Source organism: Anser cygnoides, chromosome Z, assembly GCF_040182565.1.
Source record: "Anser cygnoides isolate HZ-2024a breed goose chromosome Z, Taihu_goose_T2T_genome, whole genome shotgun sequence".
In the NCBI taxonomy this organism is placed as follows: domain Eukaryota; kingdom Metazoa; phylum Chordata; class Aves; order Anseriformes; family Anatidae; genus Anser; species Anser cygnoides.
In genome coordinates this window covers 67,752,937-67,778,102 of record NC_089912.1, presented here as the reverse complement: position 1 = coordinate 67,778,102, position 25,166 = coordinate 67,752,937, and the positions used below count along the sequence as shown (strand labels likewise).

General features: G+C 37.4%; 1 protein-coding gene across 5 annotated transcripts in view; it reads left to right on the top strand.

Moving 5' to 3' along the window:
• FYB1 (FYN binding protein 1) overlaps positions 1-25,166 on the top strand; it is a 68,131-nt gene that overhangs the window by 18,037 nt on the left and 24,928 nt on the right. For 4 of the 5 annotated variants that reach the window (XM_013181662.3, XM_013181665.3, XM_013181663.3 and 1 more), the window contains exon 2: positions 8,087-9,236. In XM_013181662.3, the coding sequence (XP_013037116.2) occupies positions 8,087-9,236 (1,150 nt within the window). Of the gene's footprint in view, positions 1-1,779; positions 1,970-8,086; positions 9,237-25,166 lie in introns of those variants that run through there. The other variant, XM_013181664.3, reaches the window with a different exon arrangement.

Genomic DNA, 25,166 nt, shown 5'->3' with positions numbered 1-25,166 from the left:
CAACACAGAGTCTGGAATGGCATGCTTATATACGGAAGGCATTATTATTATTGATATGTTTGTCTTAAATATAATTTTGTGATGCTGTTATTGCTGCTGTTTCTGCTGCTACTGCTTTTTGGTTTGGGGTGAAATAATAGAAAAAAGCAAAATAGCTATAATGTGCTTTCAGGTTTGAAGGTCCTGTTCCTTAAAATATTAATTCCTTCAGATTCTTTCATCTGCTAAAAACAACTAATTCCCTCAAACTACTCACAAACATCCTCCACAGAACTATGTGGAAAAAAAAAAAAGAGGGACGATCTAGGAACCTGTTGCATCTCCAAGTGTGAAATGAAGCATAAAATGCAGATATTGCACATGGACAACTTTCAGAGCAATTTCACAGCCTAAACTGATATTTTTATTGTGTTTGTTGCAATTTATTTCCTCAGTAGCATTCTGTCAGTTAGAGAAGTATTTATTTTCTGTGCACTGGATGAAAGGGAAGATGACAAGGAACTGTCTAGCACTCAGAGTTGCAAAGAAGAGCTCATTCTTTGATCACAGTATGATTTGCCTAGTGCTGATACAGTGAGCCAAATCTTGCAGTGTTGTTTACCAGTGAAAAAAGGTCTATATTGCTACATTTAACACTGTAATACAGTTGTGCAAACTGCCAACTAGAACAACAGCAGTCACAATCTGCCTTAAGATTAATGATAAATGATTAACCACTGGCAATGAATGTTTATTTTCAAAAATAAATATGATTTTATAAATCAAATTGTGTACAACAGAATGAATAGCATAAAGAACTCATGAACGGCTCAGAATTGCATATCTCCCACTAAGAAAAAGATGTTGCCTGATGTAACAACAACAAAATTATCACTGGAAAGTGACAAATATGAAACGTAATAGTATTTTTATCTCAGATAAGTTCCATCCAACACTAACAGGCTTTCAAACTAGCTAAAATAGAAATGTTTGTAAAATTAATCTAGAAGTATTAAGTACCTCCAATGCTTCTCTGAGACAACTAACTAACTAACTAACTAACTAACTAACTAACTAAATAAATAAATAAGGATGTGCAGAAGGGGAAGTGATAAACAATGAGGAAGAGCCAAACAACTTTTAATGAAGCTCAGTCACAAAATTGTTCTAATGCAATCTGATCACCATGCAGAGCTCCAGCAAGTTTGCTGAGCTCTATTTAGCAGAGGGTTCTGCCTTTGTGGTTTGGATTTACCTCCACATTTAGGGTTTCTTGTGAAGCTTATTTTCTCAATATTAATTTCCCTATCCTATGTCATACTTTGATTTGTGTAATAAACTGAGGGGCAAAAGAGTAAAATCATAATAGATCATAATTTTGAAAAAAAAAAAAATCTCTATAAAACAAATGCTTTAAAACACTGGCCAGGAGAATGCCAGAACCTACTGGCAAAGTTGGGAGCAAACAAACATGTTAGCTGACATCTTTAGTTGATGAGTGGGAATGGATGTAGTGATCCTTGCTGGCAGCAGGGGACTAGACTTGATGACCCAAGAGGTCCACTGTCTTTAAGCTTGTAATTACCACACGTTTTCTTAAATATTATTCAGTAAAGATTCAAGCTTGTATGCACCAATATAGCTTCACAGGACTCTGCAATATGGGGTAAACGCAGTACGGGATCTCACTTTGCTTTTAAATATCACATAGTGAATATTGCTGATGGCAGCACCCAAGCAGTCTGAACAAATTTTAGTTCCCTTTTCCTCCACTGCTTTTTGCCTAATATCCTGCGGAGAGCAGCTTTTTTCTACTGATCATGATAATAAAAACCACAAGCAACATTCTTATGCAAACCCTCTCTGAGAAGCAGAACTCCTCTTAGCAAAGAGAACAGGCTACTAATGTGACAAACCCTGTGGATTTTCTCATTGAGAGAGCCAGCTTTTCTGCCTGTATCAAAATATTTGGGAGCTTTGAGGAGTCCAGGTAAATTGATGTACATGTTTGTCTTAGAAATAAAAATGTCAAGTTCCAGGATAAAAAGATAATCAGTACAATATATTGCGTATAACCTCATGTAAGTGGAAATGCTAATTGTAGATCTTACTTGAAATAAGTTGTGGAGCTGAAAAGATGTTAAGTTTATTAAATGGTCTTTTCTCTCTCAAAGCTTTGTGTTTGGTTCCCTGAGATTTTACTAAAAGCAGCCCTAACTTAAATGACCTTTGCATTTTGAAGAATAACAGAAATGAGGCAATTATTTTTCTCGTAATTCCTTTTGCATTATTTGTGGCTGGTTGTTTTGTGGTAGGGTATTTTTTAATATACCATACTCCGAATTAAGATATCAGTGTGAGTAAGTATCTTTTTGTAGGGGGTTGTGGAAAACGTTTTTCTTTCCAGCAGTGAGTCAGAACAGTATTCAATGGCTTAATGCTAAAAAAAAAAAAAAAAAAAAAAAAGTCCTTTAAAATCATATGGGATCTTAAAATTTAAAATATAGTGGTAGGAACATTTCAGTGTCAGGAACTCAAGGTTTTCTACCTTGTGACTCAGACATGTTACCTTAATTGTAATGGAATAACTGGAGTCAAATCAAAGATGCTTGTAAAGTATTTGCTGTATATACTATATGTAAACAGGGTTCTGAGTAGGAAGGGATCTGGCTGTTTCATTTCTTGGTATACTTGCTATAAAAATTACATTATTCTGAAAGTCGTTGATTAGCATATGAGAAAAAAAAGTATTAAGTATCATGAAACTCAATGCTTATATAAAACCAGGTTAATCAAAAAATATCAACATACTTTTTCAGAAAATGATATTAGTCAATCAGCTTTTATTGGACAGAATTTCTTGGTGGAAAATTGAAGCTCCCAGGCTTCTGTCGTTGAAGACTGAGTTTCTGGTGGTAGAAAGTTTTTCTGTTTTGATGTAAACAAGTACCAAAAAGAAGGAAGAAAAGAAAAATGAAGCTCTGTGTTGAAATTACCAGATCATAGGGATGAAGAGATGACCATGCATGGACAGATCCTTTAGCCTGGTGCACAAGATGTGACAGCAATTTTGGGACCAAGCTTGGATGTCCTCTAGCTGTTCTGGTCAAGCCCTATGCCTTCACTAGTCCTGGTCTCGCTTTGGGTGCAAGAATTACATTGTCTTCACATTTTTCTGCATCATGATGTTGTTGGTCTTATGATTTATGTGAATGATGAGAAAATGTGACAAGAGAGGGACAAAAGAGATGTAGAGGAATGCATGATGAAGAAGATAGTGTCAGGCTGGAACATTCTTGTCTAATTTCAACAGTTGCACATCCATGTGAATGTGACAATTTTGTCTGCTGGTGTTAGAGAGATGTTTGAAAAGGTTCAGTCAGGAGGGCATATAGGCTGTTGGTCTTTCTCCAGAGAATCTCTTAGATTTCTGGCTATCCTCTCCATCGTAGAGGTCTGTCTTTCAAAACAAAAGCAAAGAGCAGAACAGCCTGCCTCTTCAGTATTTAGAATTTGATGAGGGTTCTTTTCTCTTGTATGCCAATCGTTGTATCAGCAAGTCTTTCTGCTTGGACAGATGCTGTCTTTCTGCCTTTTTTTTCATACTTGTGCTATTTACATTCATAGGTACAGAGTAGTGCAACATCTTAGTTCCAATGTCCAAATGCTGAAATTCGCAATTAGAGGAAGTCTTTTTTAACTAGTTATTATTACACTAAAAGGGAATAAAAGCAACTTGGAAATTATTTCTCGCTTCTGAAAACAAAAAGCGTTGCATAAAGATAATTTTGAAGTCTCTCCATCTGGAAAGGGAAATAGTCAAGCAATAGAATCACAGAATAGCTTGGCTTGGAAGGGACTTTAAAGATCATCTAGTTCCAACCCCCCTGACATAGGCAGGGATGCCACCCACTAGATCAGGTTGCTCAGAACCTCATCTAACCTGGTCTTGAACACCTCCAGGGATGGGGCATCCACAACCTCTCTGGGCAACCTGTTCCACTAAAATTCCAATAAATTATCATGAATTTAGAACAATACTAGCATCTTATGCAAACAGCTAAACTCCCTCAATCCATTAACCTTAGTAGAGCCCAAATCAGGCTTTTATGATGCCATCTAAGATAAGATCTCTATTTAATTCATCGTTTTCCATGATTTTCTTTCCTTATTCTCTTCCTTATCATTATAGCCTGTCCATGGGTTAGAGGCCAATTCATTCAGTGGTTATAAGCTTCTGTGTTTTTTTTCACTGTCACAGAATTCATGAGTACACATACTTCTTAAAAGGGTGGTAGATTTATAATCTTTCTTTCATTACCTCCTAGCGAACTCACCAAGATCTGATTCTGTTAAAAAAATATGAGTTTTAAAAGACCTGTTGGGACATTATCATGTGGCAATAAAAAGGAAAAAGTTACAGGTGAGAAGTGAAAAGAGTTTTTTTTGTCTCATAAATCAGACCTGCATGCATTTAGAAGAATTGCACGATTCCTTGTACAGTCAACAGTTGCACAGAGGTTGTCTGCTTAACTAGGAATTACATACAGACATCTGTTTCTGTCATTGATCCAGTGTTTCTATTTATTTGAAGAAAAAACAACCACAAGGGGAAGTTGAAGTGAAATGATCTTTTGGCTTCACCAAGACTAGAACTTAAATAACATATATTTATGTCAAAACATAACAAAACAAAACAAAAGTGTGGTTTTTGTTTTTGTTTTGTTTTGTTTTTAACAGGTTATTTGAGACTTAGATATTCAGAGAAAAGTCAGGAAGAACAGAGTTTGAACCTTTATTTTTCTTGTGTTCTCAGTATAATGTACTTCTGTACAAAAAAAAAATGTAGTTATATAATCTTCTCGTGGAAGACTTCTGTTCTCTTTTTATAACCTTTTTTTATAACTTTTTTTATAACTTTTTATAACTGTTATCTTTTCATAACTTTTGTTATGTGTGGGTTCTTGCTGAAGGCAGTGGAAGCTGAGAAAGTGCTGTACATACAAATCCGGGAACCAAAACAAGGGTATTATTCTAGATATGAGCCAACACATTTGAACAATGCATCCATCTCCTTGCAAAGAAAATGTTACTGTTTACCTTGTGCTGCTTCCATTTCAGTTCAGAAGCTGAAGGTCCAAAATATTTTGCAGTTTCCCAAGAAAGTGCAAGAAAGTTCATAAAGTGACCTACGTACATCTTGTATGAGAATCCTCTGTCTAACTGGAAGTTTGCACTTTGGGTGGGAAGGGTGGCGTGAACTTAATCTAACTTCATAATCTTTTCAAGTTCCCATTTCATGAATTACAACCTGTTGTATGTGCTAATGGAGAAGGTAACTGCTGTCACTTCTCGGAAGGGAAATGCAGAAACTGTGGGGATTATTCTGTTAGCAGGATCACAAACAAAATATTCTCTTTTTCCCAGTTCCCCATCCGTCTACCTGGCCAGTCAGGTTGCACATTACAATCTGCAATGTGGCTCCTGCTATAAAGTAAGCTTATTAAAGCAATAATTGATGATGCACATTGAAAAGAAGCAGAAAAATTTCCCAGTTTCTTACCCTCCTGATTTCTTAGAGTGCTACCCTTACTACTCATTACTGACTGTAAATAAGTAAGAGAAGTTGCAGTGCTGTTTTTAAGCCCTTGTGCATCCCCAGGAGTGAGGTTTTTTACTCTTGAAGAGCTGGTATAGCTACATGACTAGGTCAAGGTTCTTTTCACAGTATTAGGAAGAAATTTATTAAAATAAATCATTGACTTCAGTAGGACTTAGAGAAAATAAACAGTCCTAACACGGCAGTAGTGGATTGCTTAGTGCATTTGAAAGCCTGTATGAATACAACTGATGTTGCTATTGCCAAGATGCAGAAAATTTCTCAGAAACTGCATATCATAACAAGAAAAGTTTCTTTAAAATCATATTTCCAGCTTCCAAAAAGTCTATATGCTTAAAGTCTCTTGTCCAGAACATCCACGTTACTGTAGTTTAACACAGTACACTTTCTTAAATTACAAAAGGAAGAAATAGCAGAAGAATCAATTTATTCTTACACTTTTCAAAAGAAATGAGCTGCTGAGTTCGCCAGGCAGTTGATCAGATTGTCATTTACAAGTTCTGAAGACTTAAAGTACCGAGGGAACATTACAGTAATTCTGATGGTTTAGATTTCTTTACAAAAAAAAACAACAACAATGAAACATGCATTAGTACTAATTCAAATAGATCAGAGACAGAAGTCGTTGTTACTATTTTTGGCAATGCAATTAGCTTAACTTTAAGTGTGTAAAATCAGTGCTTTGTGGGGTAGTACAGGAGGAATCTTGAATGATTCTGATATATGTATCTCTGCATTGTGATTTTGTGTGTGTGTCTGAGTGTACTTGTGGTAACCAGCAGTAGATAGCTTAAACCTGATAATCTCCATAGTAAACGTGTACTTCCTCCCTTCCCTACATGAGCAAAAGAAATAAAAAAGGTGCTCTGGGGATAGGTTTCATCTTGTTTTGGCTTCTTGTCTTGTAAGTAACTTTGCCATGCAATACAGTTTGGAAAGACTGAATTTTTTTGGTGATATTGAAAGACTAGGAAATTTAACTTTATATTGCAGAAGTCATGGGTAAAACTACTACAATGTACTGGACAATTCATAACATGATACAATCAAACAGGAGGCAAAAGGAGCAGACGACCACAATTCATAAGCTCTTGTTAATGAAGTGTGTTTTTTTTAAAAAAAAAAAAAAAGTTACTGAACATTCAATGAAACTGTACTGAGTGAAGACATAGTACATTTTTCTACCTCCTTCTAAAATTTTTTTCAGAACCTTCTGTATTATACTTGGTAGTGATACTCTGTGTTTCCAAACAAATGATTCAGAGCCCCTCCTAGTTATAGCATCCCTGCTTCATATTGTCTTACATTTTGACTTCCCCACACAAAACAGATCCCACTGAGTACAAGCTGTGAATCAGTTATGTCTCTGTATCCACAGTACCTGCAACTCTGCCAACAATGTCTGCTGGCAAAGGACCCCCCTGCTGCTGAGGACACTCGGAGGCCAAGAGTGGCCCCAGCCGAGTGTGGTTGGACCAGCTCACTATACTTTGCCCAGGTCCTTCATTGCACTGTGTTATAATTTCACTGAATCAAACTGTGTTGAGCTTTTTTTCTCAGTTCATATTTAAGGCTGATCTTGAACAGTAATGAATAGATCTGACCAATTAAGATATTTTCAAGCGAAACTGTGTTTTAGTCACCTGGTAAACAATTGGGTAAAAGTTCACTTTTTTTTTCTTTTTTTTTTCTTTTTTTTTTTTTCCAAGAGATTAAATATCTTTGACAGTATTTGTGCTTACTGATTGTCATTTCTTCCTATTCTTCTCCATGCATTTTCACTTTCCACCTGACCATACACAGTTTTTGTCAGATACAGAATGTAGAACAGAAACAAGGACAAAGCTTGTCAAAAGGGGTAGGGAGATTGCGGAGGGGGGTGGGGTGGGAGTGTGTAGAGAGCAGAAGGAAATATAATTGCTGAGAAGGGAAAGAAAAACTGACACCCAATCCCCCCAAACCAAAAGACTTTCTGTTTTCACAAGGGAGCTTTCAGTTCTTCAAAGATCTGATGGGATTAACACTAGTCTGGTATATAGCCTAGGTTCCAGCACAGTCTACACCTCTCACTGTAGGAGACTCACAATTTTTTAGGGATGTTTTAATTTTGAAGTAGTAGATATTTTCGCATATTTTTCAGGTGTTCACTTCCCTATTCCAGAAATAAAAAAAATTATAGTATGAACTACCGTAGTATGAACCATACTACTATATAGTAGGAAGGAGCTGAATGACCACTCTCTAAAGGCATTTTAGAGTGAAAATTTACCTAGAGTGAAAATTTTAGATTACATAACCATAGCAATGATCTAACAAAATATTCAGCTTCTCTAACACTACAGGAAGATGTGCTACAATATCTGCACAGCCAATCAGCAGTACTACAAGCCTCAGACCAGGAAACTCTTTAAAGTACAGTATGTGTGAACATTGCAACTGAGACTTTCTCATTGCTGCTGTTTCTTTTTTATTTTTCTATGCTGATAGGACAGCAAAGCAGATGTGAAGTCACTCATGGCGAAATTTAACGCGGGTAACAACCCCTCAGAGGATGTTTCTGGTAACAGTCGACCCTTCAAAATTGCAGGACAACCTCTCCATTCAGGATTACAGACAAGGAAAGCAGCACTTGAGAAATTTGCAAGTCAAGGAAATGCGACTTCTCCTTCAGGACCCAGTACCTTTCACAAACCTGTTCATCCTAAGACTCCTCTGGGGGTCAAGCCTTCAGCTGATGATAAGACAGAAAAGGATCCAAAGCCCCCATATTTGAAACCAGTGGCACAAAGGTTTGGGGTTCAGCTTCAGACAACTAACAGGGAAAATGATGGAAAAACTGGATGCACTAAACCCCCTACCAAAATCAGTGACTTGGCAAAAGAAGAGCCAAAGCCTCTGTATCCAAAACCTGCAGGGAACAAGCCTCTTAGCACTGCTCCTCATGAGAAAGAAAAAAGACCTCTGGGAACAAAACCAAATTCAAATTTTGAACCACAGGAGAGTGAGGCAAAACCAGTATTCTCAAAAGTAGCTGGAGTTAAGGAAAAGTTCATGTCTGCATCACAAGAAAATGAGCCCAAGCCTCCTTCCTCTAAACCAGCTCTTGCACAGAAACCTTCTCTAAACCATGAGGTCTCCCACAGTGAAGACACTTCAAGTAAAAATGCGCTTCTGCATAAAGGACTAGGAGGTCCTAGACCAAAAATACATTCTTTTAAAGCTGCAAAGGAAACAGATGAAAATAGTAACTGTGCTGCAGAAACTGCAAGCAGTCATTTTGCTAACATGGCTCTGAAACCTACTGGCCACTGGTCCAGCTCGTCTCAAGGCACCCCCAAAAATGTGGATGAAAAGACTGAAGAAAAAGGAGTGAGTGCTGCCAGGAATATCTTTCTCAACAAAATCAGCCAGGAAGAATCTGGTTCATCTCCTCCCAAGTTCCGTAAGATGAGCACAGTGTTTGCTGCAGGAAAGTCACTGGGTGGGTCAGAAGAAAAGGAGGATGGGGACAAGAGCTCAGGAGTCCCGAAAAGGAAAGCCTTGCCCCCACTGTTCAAGTTGGGCCAGCCCCCGCAAAAACCCTGCCGACCACCCAGCGTGGACCTGGAAAAGTTCCAGAAGAGCATCCCAAAAGACAGTGAGTCCTCTCTGTTCTTTCTTTCATGAGTATTTCTTTTTAACCCATTTAGCACTCAATTTATTTCAGGTGGAATCCTCCCTTCTGTTCAGAAATAACACAAGACCTCTGCATCTGACATCCCCCTAAAGCCTTAATCTATGCTTATATCTCTTCTGTACAGGGCAGAAATTAAAATTATATTCTCTCTCCCTCAGCAACACAGAGTGTAGGAGGAATGTTTTCTGTGTTTAGTTCATTTGTTTTTCAAAACCTTTAAAAGTAGCTATTACTTGTAGCAGAGAGTTTAAGTATTTTTCTCAACAGACACTTAAGTCCTGACTTCCTATAAACGAGGTGTTGATGTTAGTGTCTCGTTCTCTTATGAATTTCCTGGGCACAGTCTGATGGCTATCAAAATGATAGTAAACCTGTAGTAACCACACCTTTTTTTTTTCTTTTTTTTGTTTTGCCTTTCACAATGACTAACCACACATCCTTATAATCTGCTCTATTTTATAGTATGTTCAGAAAGTTAGAACACTATGCTGTAACAGAATGAAGGGTTCCCAGGTACAGCTGCATGGATTTCATACTCGGATCTGAATCCAGACTCTATAAGCATCTTCTGCACTTAGTGTTTTCTGTTAGATTTATGTGATTTCAGTTGCATGGAAGTTTGTAGCACCTGAGGCTCTGCCTCACTGTTCTTATGAAGAAATAAGCCACTCAACTTTCTGCTGGTTGTAGTCCAGGCATGAATATTAAGGCTTATTACAGGCTTTCTGTAAAACTTGAGGTGGTTTTGTGTGTGATGAGAACATCTGTGAATATATTTGAAATATCTGGGAGTATACACATTTGTGTGAAAAAAAAATGGAATTTCTGTGACTCTACTCACACAAAAAGTATGGTTCAGCAGGTTCCTTTCATCCCATAGGACAAGTTGCCACAAATATAAGCTGTTTCTGAGGTATTCAAAATACGTCCTTGAAAATCTGAGGTTATTAGATAAAAATATAGTTTCCTAAAGTTAGACGCAGAAATCCACTATCTCCTCCTTGAAGAAGAGATGAGTTTTTCAGATGTTCTGTGTGTCCTTAATTTTCCCTTATATCACCTGTTAAAACATTTGGGTCAAGATTTTCCGCCAGTGCATTTTAGGCATTGTTTGATAATTTTAAAAAGCTAAAATCAGCTACTCTTACCTCCAGCTGGAGTCGGTGATGCCATTTGTCATGTTTCTATTACAATTTTCAGGGTACATGAAGGAAGCTTTCTGTTTTTTCTTATAATGCCAGGCACTGGGAACTGTGATTGCATATGAAACTGATCATATTTTACAATCAAAGTTTTAAGGTGTACGGGTACAGGTGAATGCAGTGCATCTGAGAGAAGCAATGACAGAAACAAAAAATGTATTTTTCTGTTACATTTTATTATTATTATTTTATTTCTGGGTTTTTCTTAGTACACTGTTACCTGCACAGAGATTATGACGCAAAGTGTATAACCAGTCCTCACATATATTTTTTTAGCTCAAGTCATTTTAACTAGTTGGGTCCTGCAACAATTTGTGTCAGGTGAAACACACAGCTAAGTAGTTTCTGATAGTGAGGGGCATTTCACAGTACCTACATTAGTCTGCCTTAAGCATCTCTCTTAGATTAATTAAACAGATCAAACTTAAACTCAAATTTCCAATATAGTGAGTGAGAAAGGGAGGAGCCCAATGATGTGTTTCAGGGCATTTAGGTTAGATGCCTGATAGAGCTGAGAATAGATGCTCTAAAATACTCCACCCTGTGCATGTGCAATGCATCAGGTACAGTTATGTAATTTACTTGATACAGAATTTGTCCTTGTTGTCTTCTGTACTTAGAATGCAACACTGCTTGTGTTTCAGCAGTTTTGCAATACACATAAGAGTAAGCTTCCTGAGACAAAAGACGTTACAAGGTGTTATGACCAGATGAAAAGGCTCAGAGCTGTGTTTCTGTGAACACAAAAAGTCACACCAAAAGCAGAGTGTGCGTGAAACTATATATTCTATTATTATTTTCTCCTACTCAAAAATGAGGAGCATATCAATAACATAAAATGTGCTGTCTTGTCAAGTTTATATTCCGTTTTTCCCCTCTTTCTCTGTATGAGGAATTGTTCTCACAAATGCGTGAACAGGGCCAGGTCCTCGAATGGTATAAATTTGTTTCTCTCTTTTAAACGAGGTATGTCAATTTATAACAATTTGAGCAGTCATCCCTTCTTCACAAAGCACTGTTCATCATGACTGTCCTTACTCTAGTGCCCAGAAAAGGTTCAAAATGGAATGATAGCATTTTCAGCAAAGGACAACAGCAAATGTTTTGATTAAACTAAAGCAATATGAGCTTTGCTAGTTAGAACACTGAGAAATCCTGACCAAGGCTGAATCACTCAGAAGTGCAATTATTTTAAAAACATATTTGTTAATTTTATTTTAAGTAATTAATGGAGAAAATATCTTGTTATCTTATTATTCAACTTTTTTTTTAATTTTATTATTATTATTTTCTGCTGCCCATGCAGGTATAGTCACAATACATTTTTCACTCTCTTTTTAAAATTGAAGGTTAGAAATATTTATTCCACACATTTCAAATGAACTGGTTGTGCGAAAGGGGCTATAAGGATAACACCAGAATTTTTGTTGAAAGGAGAATCTCCAGTTGTCACTAACCAGTACTAGGACAGCCACCAGTCTGGGTGAGTTGCAATGGGGAGAGGGACAAAAGATGGAGCTACCCAACGTGGTGGCACAGGTTGTTCTCCAAATATGTTAGAAGATACATACTCAATACACACACAACTAAACAGAACTGAGTGGTCAGCGATGGTCTTCTCTACTTCACACTCTGAGTCAGGGCAAGAATGAAAGATTTTGAAACCACATCAATATGAAGCTGTTCATACTGGCCTTGAGCTTTAGCCTTCCCCTGAAGAGTTGGTATGTAGACCTTGATGTTATGCTTGGCTTTAGTTAATGAAGCTTATTTCTTTGTGGCCAGAACTTTATGTAGAACAGTTTTGGTGGCGAGACCTTATGTTCTAGCCTAAATCTGAACAACCTTGTTTTCAACTCGACAACGTTTTTCATCACTGCTGGGTTTCTTGGAACATTAAACTCGAATGACAACACATACCTGCTTTGGAAAGGCAGTTAAACTGAATGGCTTTCTATCTTTCTTTTCTTTTCTTTTTTTTTTTTCTTTAGCTGTCATTTCAAGAGTGAAAGTCATGCCAGGGAGATGACACCCCCGCAGCACAAATTCTTTCTGCTCATTACTTTGTCCTGATAAACAGAAGTTTGCCATAGTTGCTTTATTTTCTGCTGTGATTCAGGGCCTGAGTAAAAAGAACAAGCAAATGGAGAAGGCTTTCCCATCCAGCAACATGGGATTCTGAGATCTAACCATCTGGGATAATGGGTCTTTTGGTTGTTGTGGTGGTGGTTTTGTTTTGGTTTGTTTTTTTGATCTGTACTAGGGTCAAAGTTTTGTGGTGTCCTTTGTGAAGAGAAGAGCTTCACACATGGCAGTTGATATAATTGTGTTAGGGACATGTGCCTGGGGTTCAGGAAACCTTGCATTGCCTGATTGGAACCCAGAGTTTGATGCTGGAAAAACCTTACATGCTGGAGGCTGAAGCGCTCACCTCAAATGCAGCAGCCTTATTCTTTTGTGAGGGAAGATTTAAATTGTCATGTGTAAATACTAAGGTTTGCTTTGTTTTTGGTTTGAAATGTTAATCTCATCCTGAAAAACTTTTCCTGATAACACCCCTGCAGATACAAGTGTGCTGCTGAGGAAATCCTGACTGTCAGTTTGTTGCTACATTCCAGTGAAGACAGGTTTTAATGAATTCCTGTCTCGGCCTGTGAATACATGGCACCCTGGAAAATGTTACGTTTCCTCTGGGAACAGCGACAGGACCCGAGGGAACGGCATGGAGCTGGGAGAGGGGAGGGTCAGGCTGGGGGTTAGGGAAAGGTTCTGCACAGAGACAGTGCTCGGGCACTGGGACAGGCTGCCCAGGGCTGTGGTCATGGCACTGAGCTGCCAGAGTTCAAGTGTTTGGACAATGCTCTCAGACACAGGGTTTGGTTTTTGGGTGCTCCTGTACGGAACCAGGAGTTGGACTCAATGATCCTGCAGGTCCCTTCCAACTTGGGATATTCTGTGATTCTTTGATTCTGAATTCTTGTGTTACGTTCCTCTAAAGCTATTCTCCTGAGAGTAGATCAAGCTTACATCAACTTGAAATCAATGGGCTGCATGTGCTTTCTAGATTCAGAAGATAATACTAATGATGACATTAATAACATACACCCAAAGTTCAAACAGGCCTTTGTTAGGGGAAAAAAAAATAAATAAATAAAATAAGAGAAACAAAGTCATTTAGCTGACACCTTTCCATGTGAGGCCACAACCACACTATTGCTTTCAGAGAACTGCACCTGGGCTGACTTCAGTGTGCTTGTGTGGGTACAGATGGCCAGCCACACAAAGTCCGTTGAAGGCTCAGAGTACCCAGTGCTCTGAATTCTTCTAGGAAGATTTCAAGCCGTGGTGGGAGAAAGGAAAGGAAACTGTACTGAATCAAGGAGGAAAGAATACATGCAAAACAATTCTCACGGTTTATGGTATGGGTTGCAGTAGTGCCTGCAGCCCCTCTTGAGGGTCTATCCCAAGATGTATTGTGTACCCTGACAGTGACATGACTTTTTTGAGTTAGATAAGACATAAAGAGAGAACAGAGGAATTAAAATTTGAAGTGTGAAGTACAACAAAAATAGAACAGCACTGTTGGCAAAGTAATTAACAAACAAGCACTGCTCCTGTGGAAAGTAAGCGTTTAACTGTTTTTGCAAAGCCCCTTATAACCAACCAATTGTTGCCCTTATTTGATGGCAAGATGAAACAAAAACTTCCAATGTTATAAAGAATAGGGGATTTTTTTTTATCACAGGATGTCACTGCTATTTACGGTAGAATCAGTACTTAAAAGGTCACTGGAGGTTTTCTTTCTTTACTTCAGTGTCAGGTTGGATAAAGTTACACAACAGCTCAGTTATAAGATGTAAGGGGATAATACAAATTGCAATTTGAGATACATAATCTGTTCAGATGGAACTAAAACTAGGTGATATCAAACAATGCAGCTTAGGGTGGAGTGGTGATAGTGATGTGTAATGATGTGATGCCTCTGCACATGGGAACTATAGCATGCCATAAAACCTTGTACAACTCAGAGAAGTGTCAAAAGATCAGAATAGCATGATAATTATGTGTAAATTAATGTCTGGATTTTGATATACATAGTTGAAATATTGAATTCTGAACTATACCAAAAATATTTACTAAAGTAAGAATATTCTTGGCGATGTTAAGACCTTCAAGATCTTTTCCCTAGTCTTTTCTAAGATTTCATAATGTTAATGTCTACTGTTATTGATCCATCACAGATTTGCCTGAAAACTATGGAAGTGAACTTGAAATTATGATCATGCAGGTCTGCCATGAATGTAACTTTGCTAGATCTGCTTGGAATAAGAAAAAAAAAAAAAATGGACTAGTATTTGCATGTAGTTTATTGTGGAAACTAAGTTAAAAACTCTCCAGCTTTCCTCTAAGGACATTTTTCTCTTGCTGTCTCTGTAAATGGGAGAATGCAAAGGATTCTTTCAGCAACATTTAACTGAAATATATTAAATGGCTAAGAAACAGAAGAATCAATTTTTGAAGTTCGTAGATCATGGATCTTCACCTAAATGTCTCCATTTTTGTTTGTGACACTTTATGTGGTATACTCATTACCTTTCATACGATTAGACTGTGGTAAAATTAACAGTAAGATATAGACAGTATATATCATAGTATGAATGGCAAGCACATAATTGTATTTTTCTCATGTATGCACTTACAGTTTATGTACGCATTGTAGAGTCATTTCTGCAGTTGACTGTGCTAAATCTTATAGAGTCAGCTATAATTATTCCTGACCTGAGACTTCAGTATCTAAGATGCATAATTTAAGATTCTGAGGATAAACCAATGCAGCTATTGATTCTATTGAGGAAACGTAATCATCACTTAATAACAATTCCAAATACACATTAACAGTGTGATTCAAATTGTTTTGAGGTCATTTCTGTTTTGAATCAAAGTATATACTTAATATATACTCTGAATTGGTGTGGAAATTGCTAAGGACTGAATGAAACTAAATGATGTGTTGTGATGAATCCAGTGTCCACCCTCAAGCAGGGTCAGTGCTGGGTGAGCTCAACACAATGCCTTTAGGATTATACCACATACAAAAAAAAAGAGTCTTTATGGAAGAGTATTCAGAATACAACTTATAAAGGACAGTTGCTAAGGAAACAAGAAAAAGACAGCTAGAACGTCTTTTATCATAGAAAGTGTCAAAGAAAATGGAAACTGCTAGACAGAAAAACAGTAAAACCAACGGAACCAAATAATTCTCTTTAAGTTATGTTTTCTTTTTTTCAGTTTTTGAAATCTTTTTATTTCCTAGACCTATTTGGTTCACATGAGGAAACACTTTTGATGAACCTTCATCATTTGGTTGCATTACGTAGGTAATGGTAGACAAGTTATTATGCTGTAACAAAGCCATGAGTATTCTGAAACATGTCTGTATCCCAGAAAAGTATGAGAATATAAATTATGTTAACAATTTTAAGTGAGAGAAGAATGATATGAACTGGCTGGAAGTTCCCCCACTTATTATGTTGGTATGTATTTTGCTCAAAATCTGCTTTATAACTATTTGTAGCAATTAAGTATATCGAAAATATCACATTAATTCATAGGCAGCTTTATGATAAAGCTGGAAATAGAGACTTTTTTTTTTTCCCCAGATATACAAAAATATGCATGTGGTCATGAAGCTTTGAACACGTCGCTGATACAATTATTGGAAAATGTGTTCTGAAGTGTAAAGTTCTCACGTTTAGCTAGACCCAAACAACTGCTTTGTATTCCATTTACATGAACATTTGGCATATACTTCTCATATCTTTGAACTCTGACATGTTCTGAAGTTTGTCTTTGGGCTGGAAAGTCTTAATTTCTTTGTATTGTTTTAATAATATTTCCCTGGAGGTTTGCAGATGTAAAGCAAAAGTAATATGTTCCATTCTATCCTGTTATTTTCTAGACCTGTTTTGGTTGACATGAAGAAATGTCTTCTATGAACCTTCATCATTTGATCATATTATGTAAGTCACAGTGCACAACTTAATAACTTTATCATAAAAGTTTGATTTTCTGCACTGCTGACCACTTCTGAGCTTTGAATTAAGTTTTTCAAAACAACTTTCTCAAAAGCACAGAATACGTTTCCTAGTTCCATCGTAGAGAAATATTTGTTTTCCTGTATGTGGCAGAGGGCTAATTAGTATTATTTCTCTTTTTTTGGAACATTGGTTGTAGCACTCAGAGTGAGAATTGGGGTCAAATATGCTTTTCTACAATCCTTCCTTGAAAAAAAAAAAAATCAGACATAAAGCAGTTATGTGCTGCTGTGAGAGTACTTAACAGCAGTTGATATTTATTTTATTAAATACCCAGTTTTAAAAGTGTTTTGGTTTATCTAAGTATCCTTCTAAGTATGAAAAAAAAGTGTAGTGTGTTTTCTTTTTTTTTTTTTTTCCCCTTGCATGAGAAATAGTTTAATTAGGAAATGGTGTTTAACTTTAGCTGACTTGGTCTCTGTAAGGAACAGGAATTGAGTAGTTTTTTTTGTGTACATGTGAAAAACTTTTTGGTAATGTCTACAGTTATTCTTCTGAGCAATAATTTGTTCTATCTTACCTGTCTACCACACTCCTAAATTCCCCCGATGGTGAAGTCACTAATAGAATAATGTGAAGATCTGAGTCTTAGTCCAAGCCCAATGTAAGGCCATGCAGACAAGAAGCACCCGTTATTTCAAGCAGCTGCAGCCAGTTTGAGGTGAAAGCAGCTGCTTAAGCTGAAAGCAGCTGTTTATGTTTAAGGTGAGTGATAGATTCTGCAGTCCGGTTCTGCCAAATGGTATGTTCCAGGATATCAGTGTCAAAGAAAGGCACACAGATCTACTTTCTCTTAGATATTGCCAGGTTGGAGGTTTCAAAAACTGATGTCTGAGATAGGGGACAGTATCTGATTAACATTGATTCTATTGCTTCTTTGAAAATGTCCATCATTATATATTTAATCCAGCAATGGATTAACTTCGGCTAGCTGCCAGGTGCTCACACAGATGCTCTCTCAACCTCAGCAGAACAAGAGGAGAAAATGAGATGAAAGAGTTTATAGACTAAGATAATAACAGTGAGATTGCTCACCAGTTACTGTCGCAAGCAAAACAGACTCAGCATGAGGAAGATTAATTGAATTCACTGCCAATTAAAAATAGTGTAGGATACTAAGAAAAAAAGAAAAAAAAAAAAAAAAAAGCTAAAAACCTTTCCCGACCACCTTTCTTCCCAGGCTCAACTTCATTCCTGACTCTCCTACCTCCTCCCCACCCCGAGCAGTGCAGGGGGTTTGGGAATGGGAAATGGGGAATCAGAGCTGTGGTCAGTCCCTGATGCTTCGTCTCCGCCGCTCCTTCACGCTCACTCCCTGCCCCTGCTCCACGCGGGGTCCCTCTCACGGGATGCCGTCCTTCCCGAACTGAGCCTGCGGGGGCTGCCCACAGGCAGCAGCTCTTCAAGAACTGCTCCCACACGGCTCCATACCATGGAGTCCATCCATCCCCCAAGAGCAAACTGCTCCAGCACGGGTCCCCCACGGGCGGCAGCTCCCCCCAGACCCCCTGCTCCTGCGTGGGCTCCTCTCCACGGGCTGCAGCTCCTGCCTGGGGCCTGCTCCTGCGGGGGCTCTCCATGGGCCGCAGCGTAGATATTTGCTCCAACGTAGTGTTCCATGGGCTGTAGGGGAACAGCCTGCTCCACCATGGTCTTCTCCATATGGGCTGCAAGAGGACCTTCTCCCCTCCTTTTTCACAGACCTTGGTGTCAGATGAGTTATTTCTCTTGCATTTTTCTCCGTCCTCTCTCTCACTGCTGCTGCACAGAATTTTTTACCCTTTCTTAAATATGTTATCACAGAGGTTACGCAAGTATTTCTGATGGGCTCAGCTTTGGCCAGTGGTGGCTTCCTTTTTGAGTTGGCTGGAACAGGTTGTCTTTGACACGGGGTAGCTCCTAGACTCTTCTCAGAGAGGCCACACCTGTAGCCCCCACCCACTGCCACCAAAACCTTGTTATGTAAACAAAATACAAAGCTTTCTTTGTATTGTTTCATATTTGTCCTTCTAAAGGCACACAGAAAACTTTTTACTAAGAATATTGATTTTTACTGCCAAGCATTTTCTTTTTATTAAATATTCTGTCAAGATCACAGAGAAAAGAAAAGAGAAAAGAAAGGAAAAAGAAAAGAAATTTAATTTTTTTTATTAAAAACAAGTCAAAACTAAACTGAAGACTCAGATTTTACATTTTTATGATATACTTTTGCAAATCTACTTTGACTTGAAAAACCAACATGAACTTCTATTTCTTCTCAAATTTTCAGAAAAAGATCCTGTAGCATTTAATCAGATGTTGAAGAATGTGGCTGTTTGCATTTAATGCAGAATTATATATGGCCTTTCATTAAAACTGGCATGAGATCTTTTCTTGAGTGATACAGGCTTATAAACTTACATAGATCATATTCTGAAAGATGGTTACTTCTCATGCTTCAAATCTTCCATCTCCAATTTGAGATATCTCCAGTATCTTACATTTTTGAAAGATAATTTTCCTCAAGTTCTTTATATCTGGATTCCGAAAATCATATTAATTTAAAGTTTATTTAGTCATCCAAATATTTAATTGTAGGAATCAGCTAGTCATTCTCAAATACTTGGATAATAATTATTGAATTCTAAAGTAATAATTCAATACTGATAAAGACAAACAAAAATAGAAGCATTTCATAGTACAGATGTTAGGAAGCTTTGTGATAAAAAAAAAATGATATTCTAACAATTAGTATCCTAAACGATTCGTTTTATTAAAGGACATTTTTGATGTCATTAATTTCCACCCAAAACTCAACCTTCCTGAAATGTATGCATTTGAAACAACGATATTCCTTGTTTGCAGATCTTGAAGGGAAAAAGTGCAAAAATCCCTGGCTTTGAATGTGAGGTTTTGTAACATGGGAATTTTTTATGCAATTGATTCATTATATAGACAATCAGTGTTTATATTCCTTTGACTAATTTTTAAATAGAACTGAATACTATATATGATGTAAGCATTTTCACATTGAACAATGGGTTGATGAAATTGCTAACCCCTTCATCAGTTGTTTATTTGGAAAATAAGTAGTCATATTTTAAGTAAATTTTTTCTAGCACATTTTCTTTTACTTGCTTTTGCATCCAAGTATTTAAAATATGAGTGGTTTACTGAAGATTTATTTTATACTATTGCTATCTTATGTCCTTCATCTCTGAATACTTCTCATTGTTTTTTTTTTTTTTCCTGCGTAAGAAATGACTTCTATATGATATAAAAATAACTGGCTCGGGTTTGTAAATATTTCTCATTAAAATAATATGAAGAATTTAAAAGTAACCATGAAAGGTTTTTCATCAAGCAACAAAAAGTTTAACCTACAGTTCAAAGGAGAATCAATTTTGGTTCCCCTTTAGATAAGGATATGCTTCTGCATAAGATTACACATCGGTTGTTTGAAATCACTTTCCTCATGCCAATCAGCTCTGCCCAGAAAAAGCATTCTAAATATCTAACCTCATATTTAGCCTCCAGAAGGCTCAGTCCTCCAAGCTTTCTTATAGCATAGTGCTTCAGGTGAGGCCTGAAGGTTTTCTTTTGGGAGTAAGACAGCATGAATGTTTAATAACAACTGTTCAAATATCAACTTTAAATGTAGATTTTTCTGGTGTTGTTTATATTTCACCTGTTTGTCTCTACGTGCTCACATAGAATGGGATATATCATCTGCCAGGTATGTGGTCTGAGATTTAGTCATTCTGAGAATGTAAGAATAGGTGTTGTGCTATCTGAAAAAAAAAAATACTGAAGTAGTCTGTGCATCTGCTCTGGAAACACAATTTACCAATTGAGATCAATGAGATGTTCTGCTTGAAAAAAAAGCACAAATTCTCCATCTGTTCTGATCATGTTGTTCACGATATATGAGCAAATATCAGCAAAGTTATCTTAAAATAGATGGAGATCTGTGCTAGGTATCCATTTTCCCCTTTTCCCTTCCTCCAGAATTCCCCTTTTGTGGAGGTGATTTCCATTATATAAAGCTGAAAAAGCACACTTACCATCTGATGGGAAGAAACTCAGGCGAGCTGAGGACAACAAAAGAAAAAAAAAAATTGTACCCAGGCATTCATCTAAGTTGGACCTGGACTCAGGGAGGGCAATAATCAAAACTGTTCTGTGGTCTTTGTTTTCAGGGCATGAGCAGTGTCTCCAGTAATCTTAGTGTCTCCACTGTTAGAGCATATCTGACAACATCACATCAAAAACACTGAGCTTCAGTAACGTTGCAAGTGTACCTGTTTACTCTGAGCAGCTCCAAAGTAGCATAATTTTGAAACCTGAAATAATGGCTTGTATCTAAATGAATATGCAAGTTAGGGAAGCAGAGCAAAGAACAGCTCTCTGCAGATTATGAATAAAGTAGGAAGTGGGTGATCAGCTGCTGCAAATGTTGCAGGTTCTTAGTAAATTCTCTGTAAGACCCAGAAAGCTTCCCAGATCTTGCATGTAGAAATGGTGACGTGTTTTGCAGTAAAATTGAAAAACAATATTGCACTTGCAAAACAGATCAAAAGCATTTTGTTTTATAAAATAAATGTTTCATTCAAAATGCAAAACTTTTGATCAGCAGTATAACTGCTTGAAAAATCCTGAAGTCCTTTTTCATTTAAGAAAAAAATAATCATTAAATTGAGTGGTGTAGAATTCCAGGCATTTTTCTTGCAGAATGTATGGAGTCCCCTTGCAGTAGCTGGTATTGTCAGGTTTTCTTTACATTAATAAAGCCAGAGGAGGGTAACACCTCATCAGTAGCTCACCACATCAGGCGTCAAAGGGAACAAAGTCTTAACAAAGGATGTATTCTAGACTAGAGAAAGAGAAGGATGGTCTGTTTGTTAGGATATGAAGTGGAAAAAAAATACTCAGTTTTTTCCCCTGTATGTACAAGAAAATGCCTTGCTAGGAAAGGTATTTTCTTTAATATATATATTATTATATTTATGGTGAAGTAGGTGCTATGAGAGTGAACTTGAAATGGAAGTTAGTGTGGTGTACATGTACAGTTTCAGTTTTGTTTCATATGCAATCTTCAACTAGAAATGTCTGGATTGAGGCAATAGATGGCCTTGATACTACATCCTGATACCTTCAGTATAATTCAGAGTTAAGTCCTTCCAGTTAAGATTACAAAAGCTACCTGGACATCATCCTGGGCAACCTGCCTTAGGTGTCCCTGCTTGAGTCCCTTCCAACCTCAGCCATTCTGTGATTCTGTGAAGACGACTGTGTAGAAAATGGAGGCTGGGCTAATGCATCTGAAAGAGATTGCATTGCTGATGAAATACGCTTCAACTGTTCTCAGCTAACTGGAATTTCTTAAGCATTAATGACTTTGGGAACAGGTATACATTACTGCTATGGTCTAGCCAAAGTGTAAGAAAAATATGAATAGCTGAAGCCAGGTCGTCACCTGCCAGGTTGGGATAGCTTCCTACTCTGTGGGTGATGATCAGAACTATTATTTCTCATTGTTGCCAATTAATAACTTAGTGCCAAGGAATCACATACTATTGTAATACAGAATTTATCAGCAATTTATGCCTTCAACCAATAGGTGTTGAACTGCAGGTGTGAGTGATTAAACATGTGTTTTGTTGTTGTTGTTTGACTGCTTCTGTTCTGGTCAGTTTGATAGTTAGATACTGTTCTTCATCTGTGTGCCAATCTCTCATCCAAGAAATGTGACATCCTGGTATTTAGGGAGACAATAAATAAAGACATATCGGTTCAGCTTTGTCAGCACTGGAGCCTATATCATCATTGTACATGAGTACAATTTATCTTATGAATCTGAAAAGGAGTGGGGAGAACTGGTCCTTGCTGAATTACTGATTCCCATCAGATTTCTGTCCCACCTCCGAGCTGCTTGTTGCATGCATGGTAAGGACTCCAGGCACTGCTGGAATTTCCCTCCAGGTTCTGCTACTCATTTCTGGTATTGGTACCTCAAGACTGAGTAAGGCAGTATTTCAGAACAGTTACAGAATGTTTTTAACGAGGTGAGAGTGGATATGTTTTTTTAATCCTACCTTGAAGCCTGTATGTGTCCACATAGAGTTCATCTGTTCCAAATGGTTGGGTTTATTTGTTTGTTTGTTTGCCTGTTTGTTTGTCTCTTTGTTTGGCTAGTTTCTCTTTGAGTTCACACAGGAAAAGTGTGGAAATTACTGAGACCTGCTATAATTCAGTTTGTTTTCTGTGGTTGTCGAACACAGAATATCTGGGCACAAAGGGAAGATGGGTTCTTTCTCTAGATGTTGTGTTAGCTACTGAAGATAAATCAGTGTTTCTCACAAGCCAGGAATAGGAAAGGTCAAAGTCACAAGTTTTACATCAAGACAAATTCAGTGTCCTGAACTTCCTGATGAACAAACACTCTGCAGGAACGCAGGTGACCTCTGGGTTGCTACATGTATAGAAGTTGTTTGTGAAGGCCCCCCAGGCACACAGGAGAACTGCTTACAATGTTTTGTGCACAGTCCTGGTGTGAGTGCTAAAGCTCTAAGGACGATTAAAGAAAGTTAGTATCACGATTAGCAGAAATATCTGTTACTTTTTATGGACAGTTTGTATGGCAGGTTTCTCTTAGTTGCTTCACAGCTGCACAGATTTTGAGGAACTCTTTCCTTTTCATCCATTCTTTCAGTTCTTTGTTAAAAGGTTTGGTTTCTCCACCTGTTTCTTCAGTGCCAAATAGCATGTGAAAAAAACTGAGAGACCCAAGAAAAGAGAAGAGGCTATTTGGAAACTGAAGTGGTAGTGGCGAAAGCTACCTTGCAGTGATGGTCTGTCACCCTGTTTCTGGTGGTGAGAGTGCTTTGTGTACATGTAAAGCCAGAATGTAGTTTCGATTTGTTTTCTCATTCTGAGTGTCCAGAGCTGACTTCAGTTCCACTACCAGCACAGAACCTTCCCGGGAACTCAGAGTAGCAAGCCTACAAGACACAAGAAGCGGGAACTGGGATCAAAATGAAATTCTCAATTAAAACAAGAAACAAAACGCTACTGAAATATCATGATAGCTGTGTCTCTGTGAGCCTGATTGTAACAGCCTTTTCATACTGAATGTTGCCTTCCTATCTAACTCACCCCGTTATTTTCAATATTAGAATTAAAACATTTTACACCCACAGCAGTCTCAGTGTAAGTGATGGTAATTACACCTCTAAAGGCAGGCAAGAGTCAGTTCCATAGTTAGAGAAAAAAAAAAAAAAAAAAAAGAAAGAAAAAAAGAAAAAGAAAAAAAAAAAGGACAGAAAAAATTTCCATTATCATGATGATCATTCAGTTATTGCTAGATTCTAGCAATGTACATAGATAAAAAGGGACAGGTTGTTCAGCCTTTATACTTACAAATAAGGACTTAATCTGAAATACATCTGTTGTCCTTTCCTGGCTCTGTTTCCTATTGTTTGGATTTGGCTTTTAAGAGACAACAGATGAGAGAAGTATTATGCACAGGGACTTGGGCAGAATTTTTGGTTTAGTCCTACAACCTAATCACAATGAAGTAATACTATATGATGATATAATGCATGCATGCTATCATGCACGCGATTTTTGTGCACATGTGCAACACTGTATTGTGGCAACACAAATATATCCATGGAAAAGCTGATACGGGATTCACTATTAAAACACAAAAATTTGAGAGTACAATTAACACCAGTTAACATGGCTTTTATGAAAATATAAAAGCCTTTTATTTCTGCATTCATTCCTTGGTTAGAATCTGAATCTGCTTGAAAGAATTCTACTGCAAATAAATGCTTAGATTGTCAGTGCTATTCATCTTTATCAGGGAATTTGGAGCATTAAGAGATTATAGCTGATAAAGTCTGTATGAATAAAGACTCTGAAGAGTTATATAAGAACATGCACTCCTCAGAGATCAGATACAAGGAGGACAGGTTCATTTGTAATCTTGGCTTAATTAAACAGTGTTTGACTTTATGCAAATGCAAATTCACGTAGAATAAAGAAACGGAAACCATACCTGCAAACTGTGGTAGTGTAATGCCTTGGAAAAAAAATCAAAACATCGGAGAGGATAAACATCTTTACTGTTAAGTAAGGAAAATGTTGTGGCAGAAAGATCTAATGCACAATGATTTTGAGACTGTAACCCTAATTTTTTGGAGTTTTACCTTTAAGAAGTCTTCATACAGTCATATAGTTTGGGAAAAAAAGCTTTTGCTAATGGTCCTTAGTTTGATATTCATCTGTTTGCACTTCCAAAACAAGAACATTAGAAAGTGCTTCCTTAAAGTTGCTGGCCTTTAAGCACATTTCTTCTTGCCTTCTGCACCATGGAAATCGGGAGAGGAAAAACAAAACAAAACAAAAAAAAGCTTTCATCTTTGCCCAAGACTTAGGTTTTGTTGTTATTGTTGTTTTGATTTCCCTCAGTCTTATCATCTTTGACAAAACAACCTCAATTTTTTCAATGTCTCCTGGAATTTGTGTTTTCTGAACCTCTAACTGTTCTCTGTACCTCTAACCATTCTCTCTGTTCTTTGGGTTCTCTCTGGTTGGCACACATTATTGCT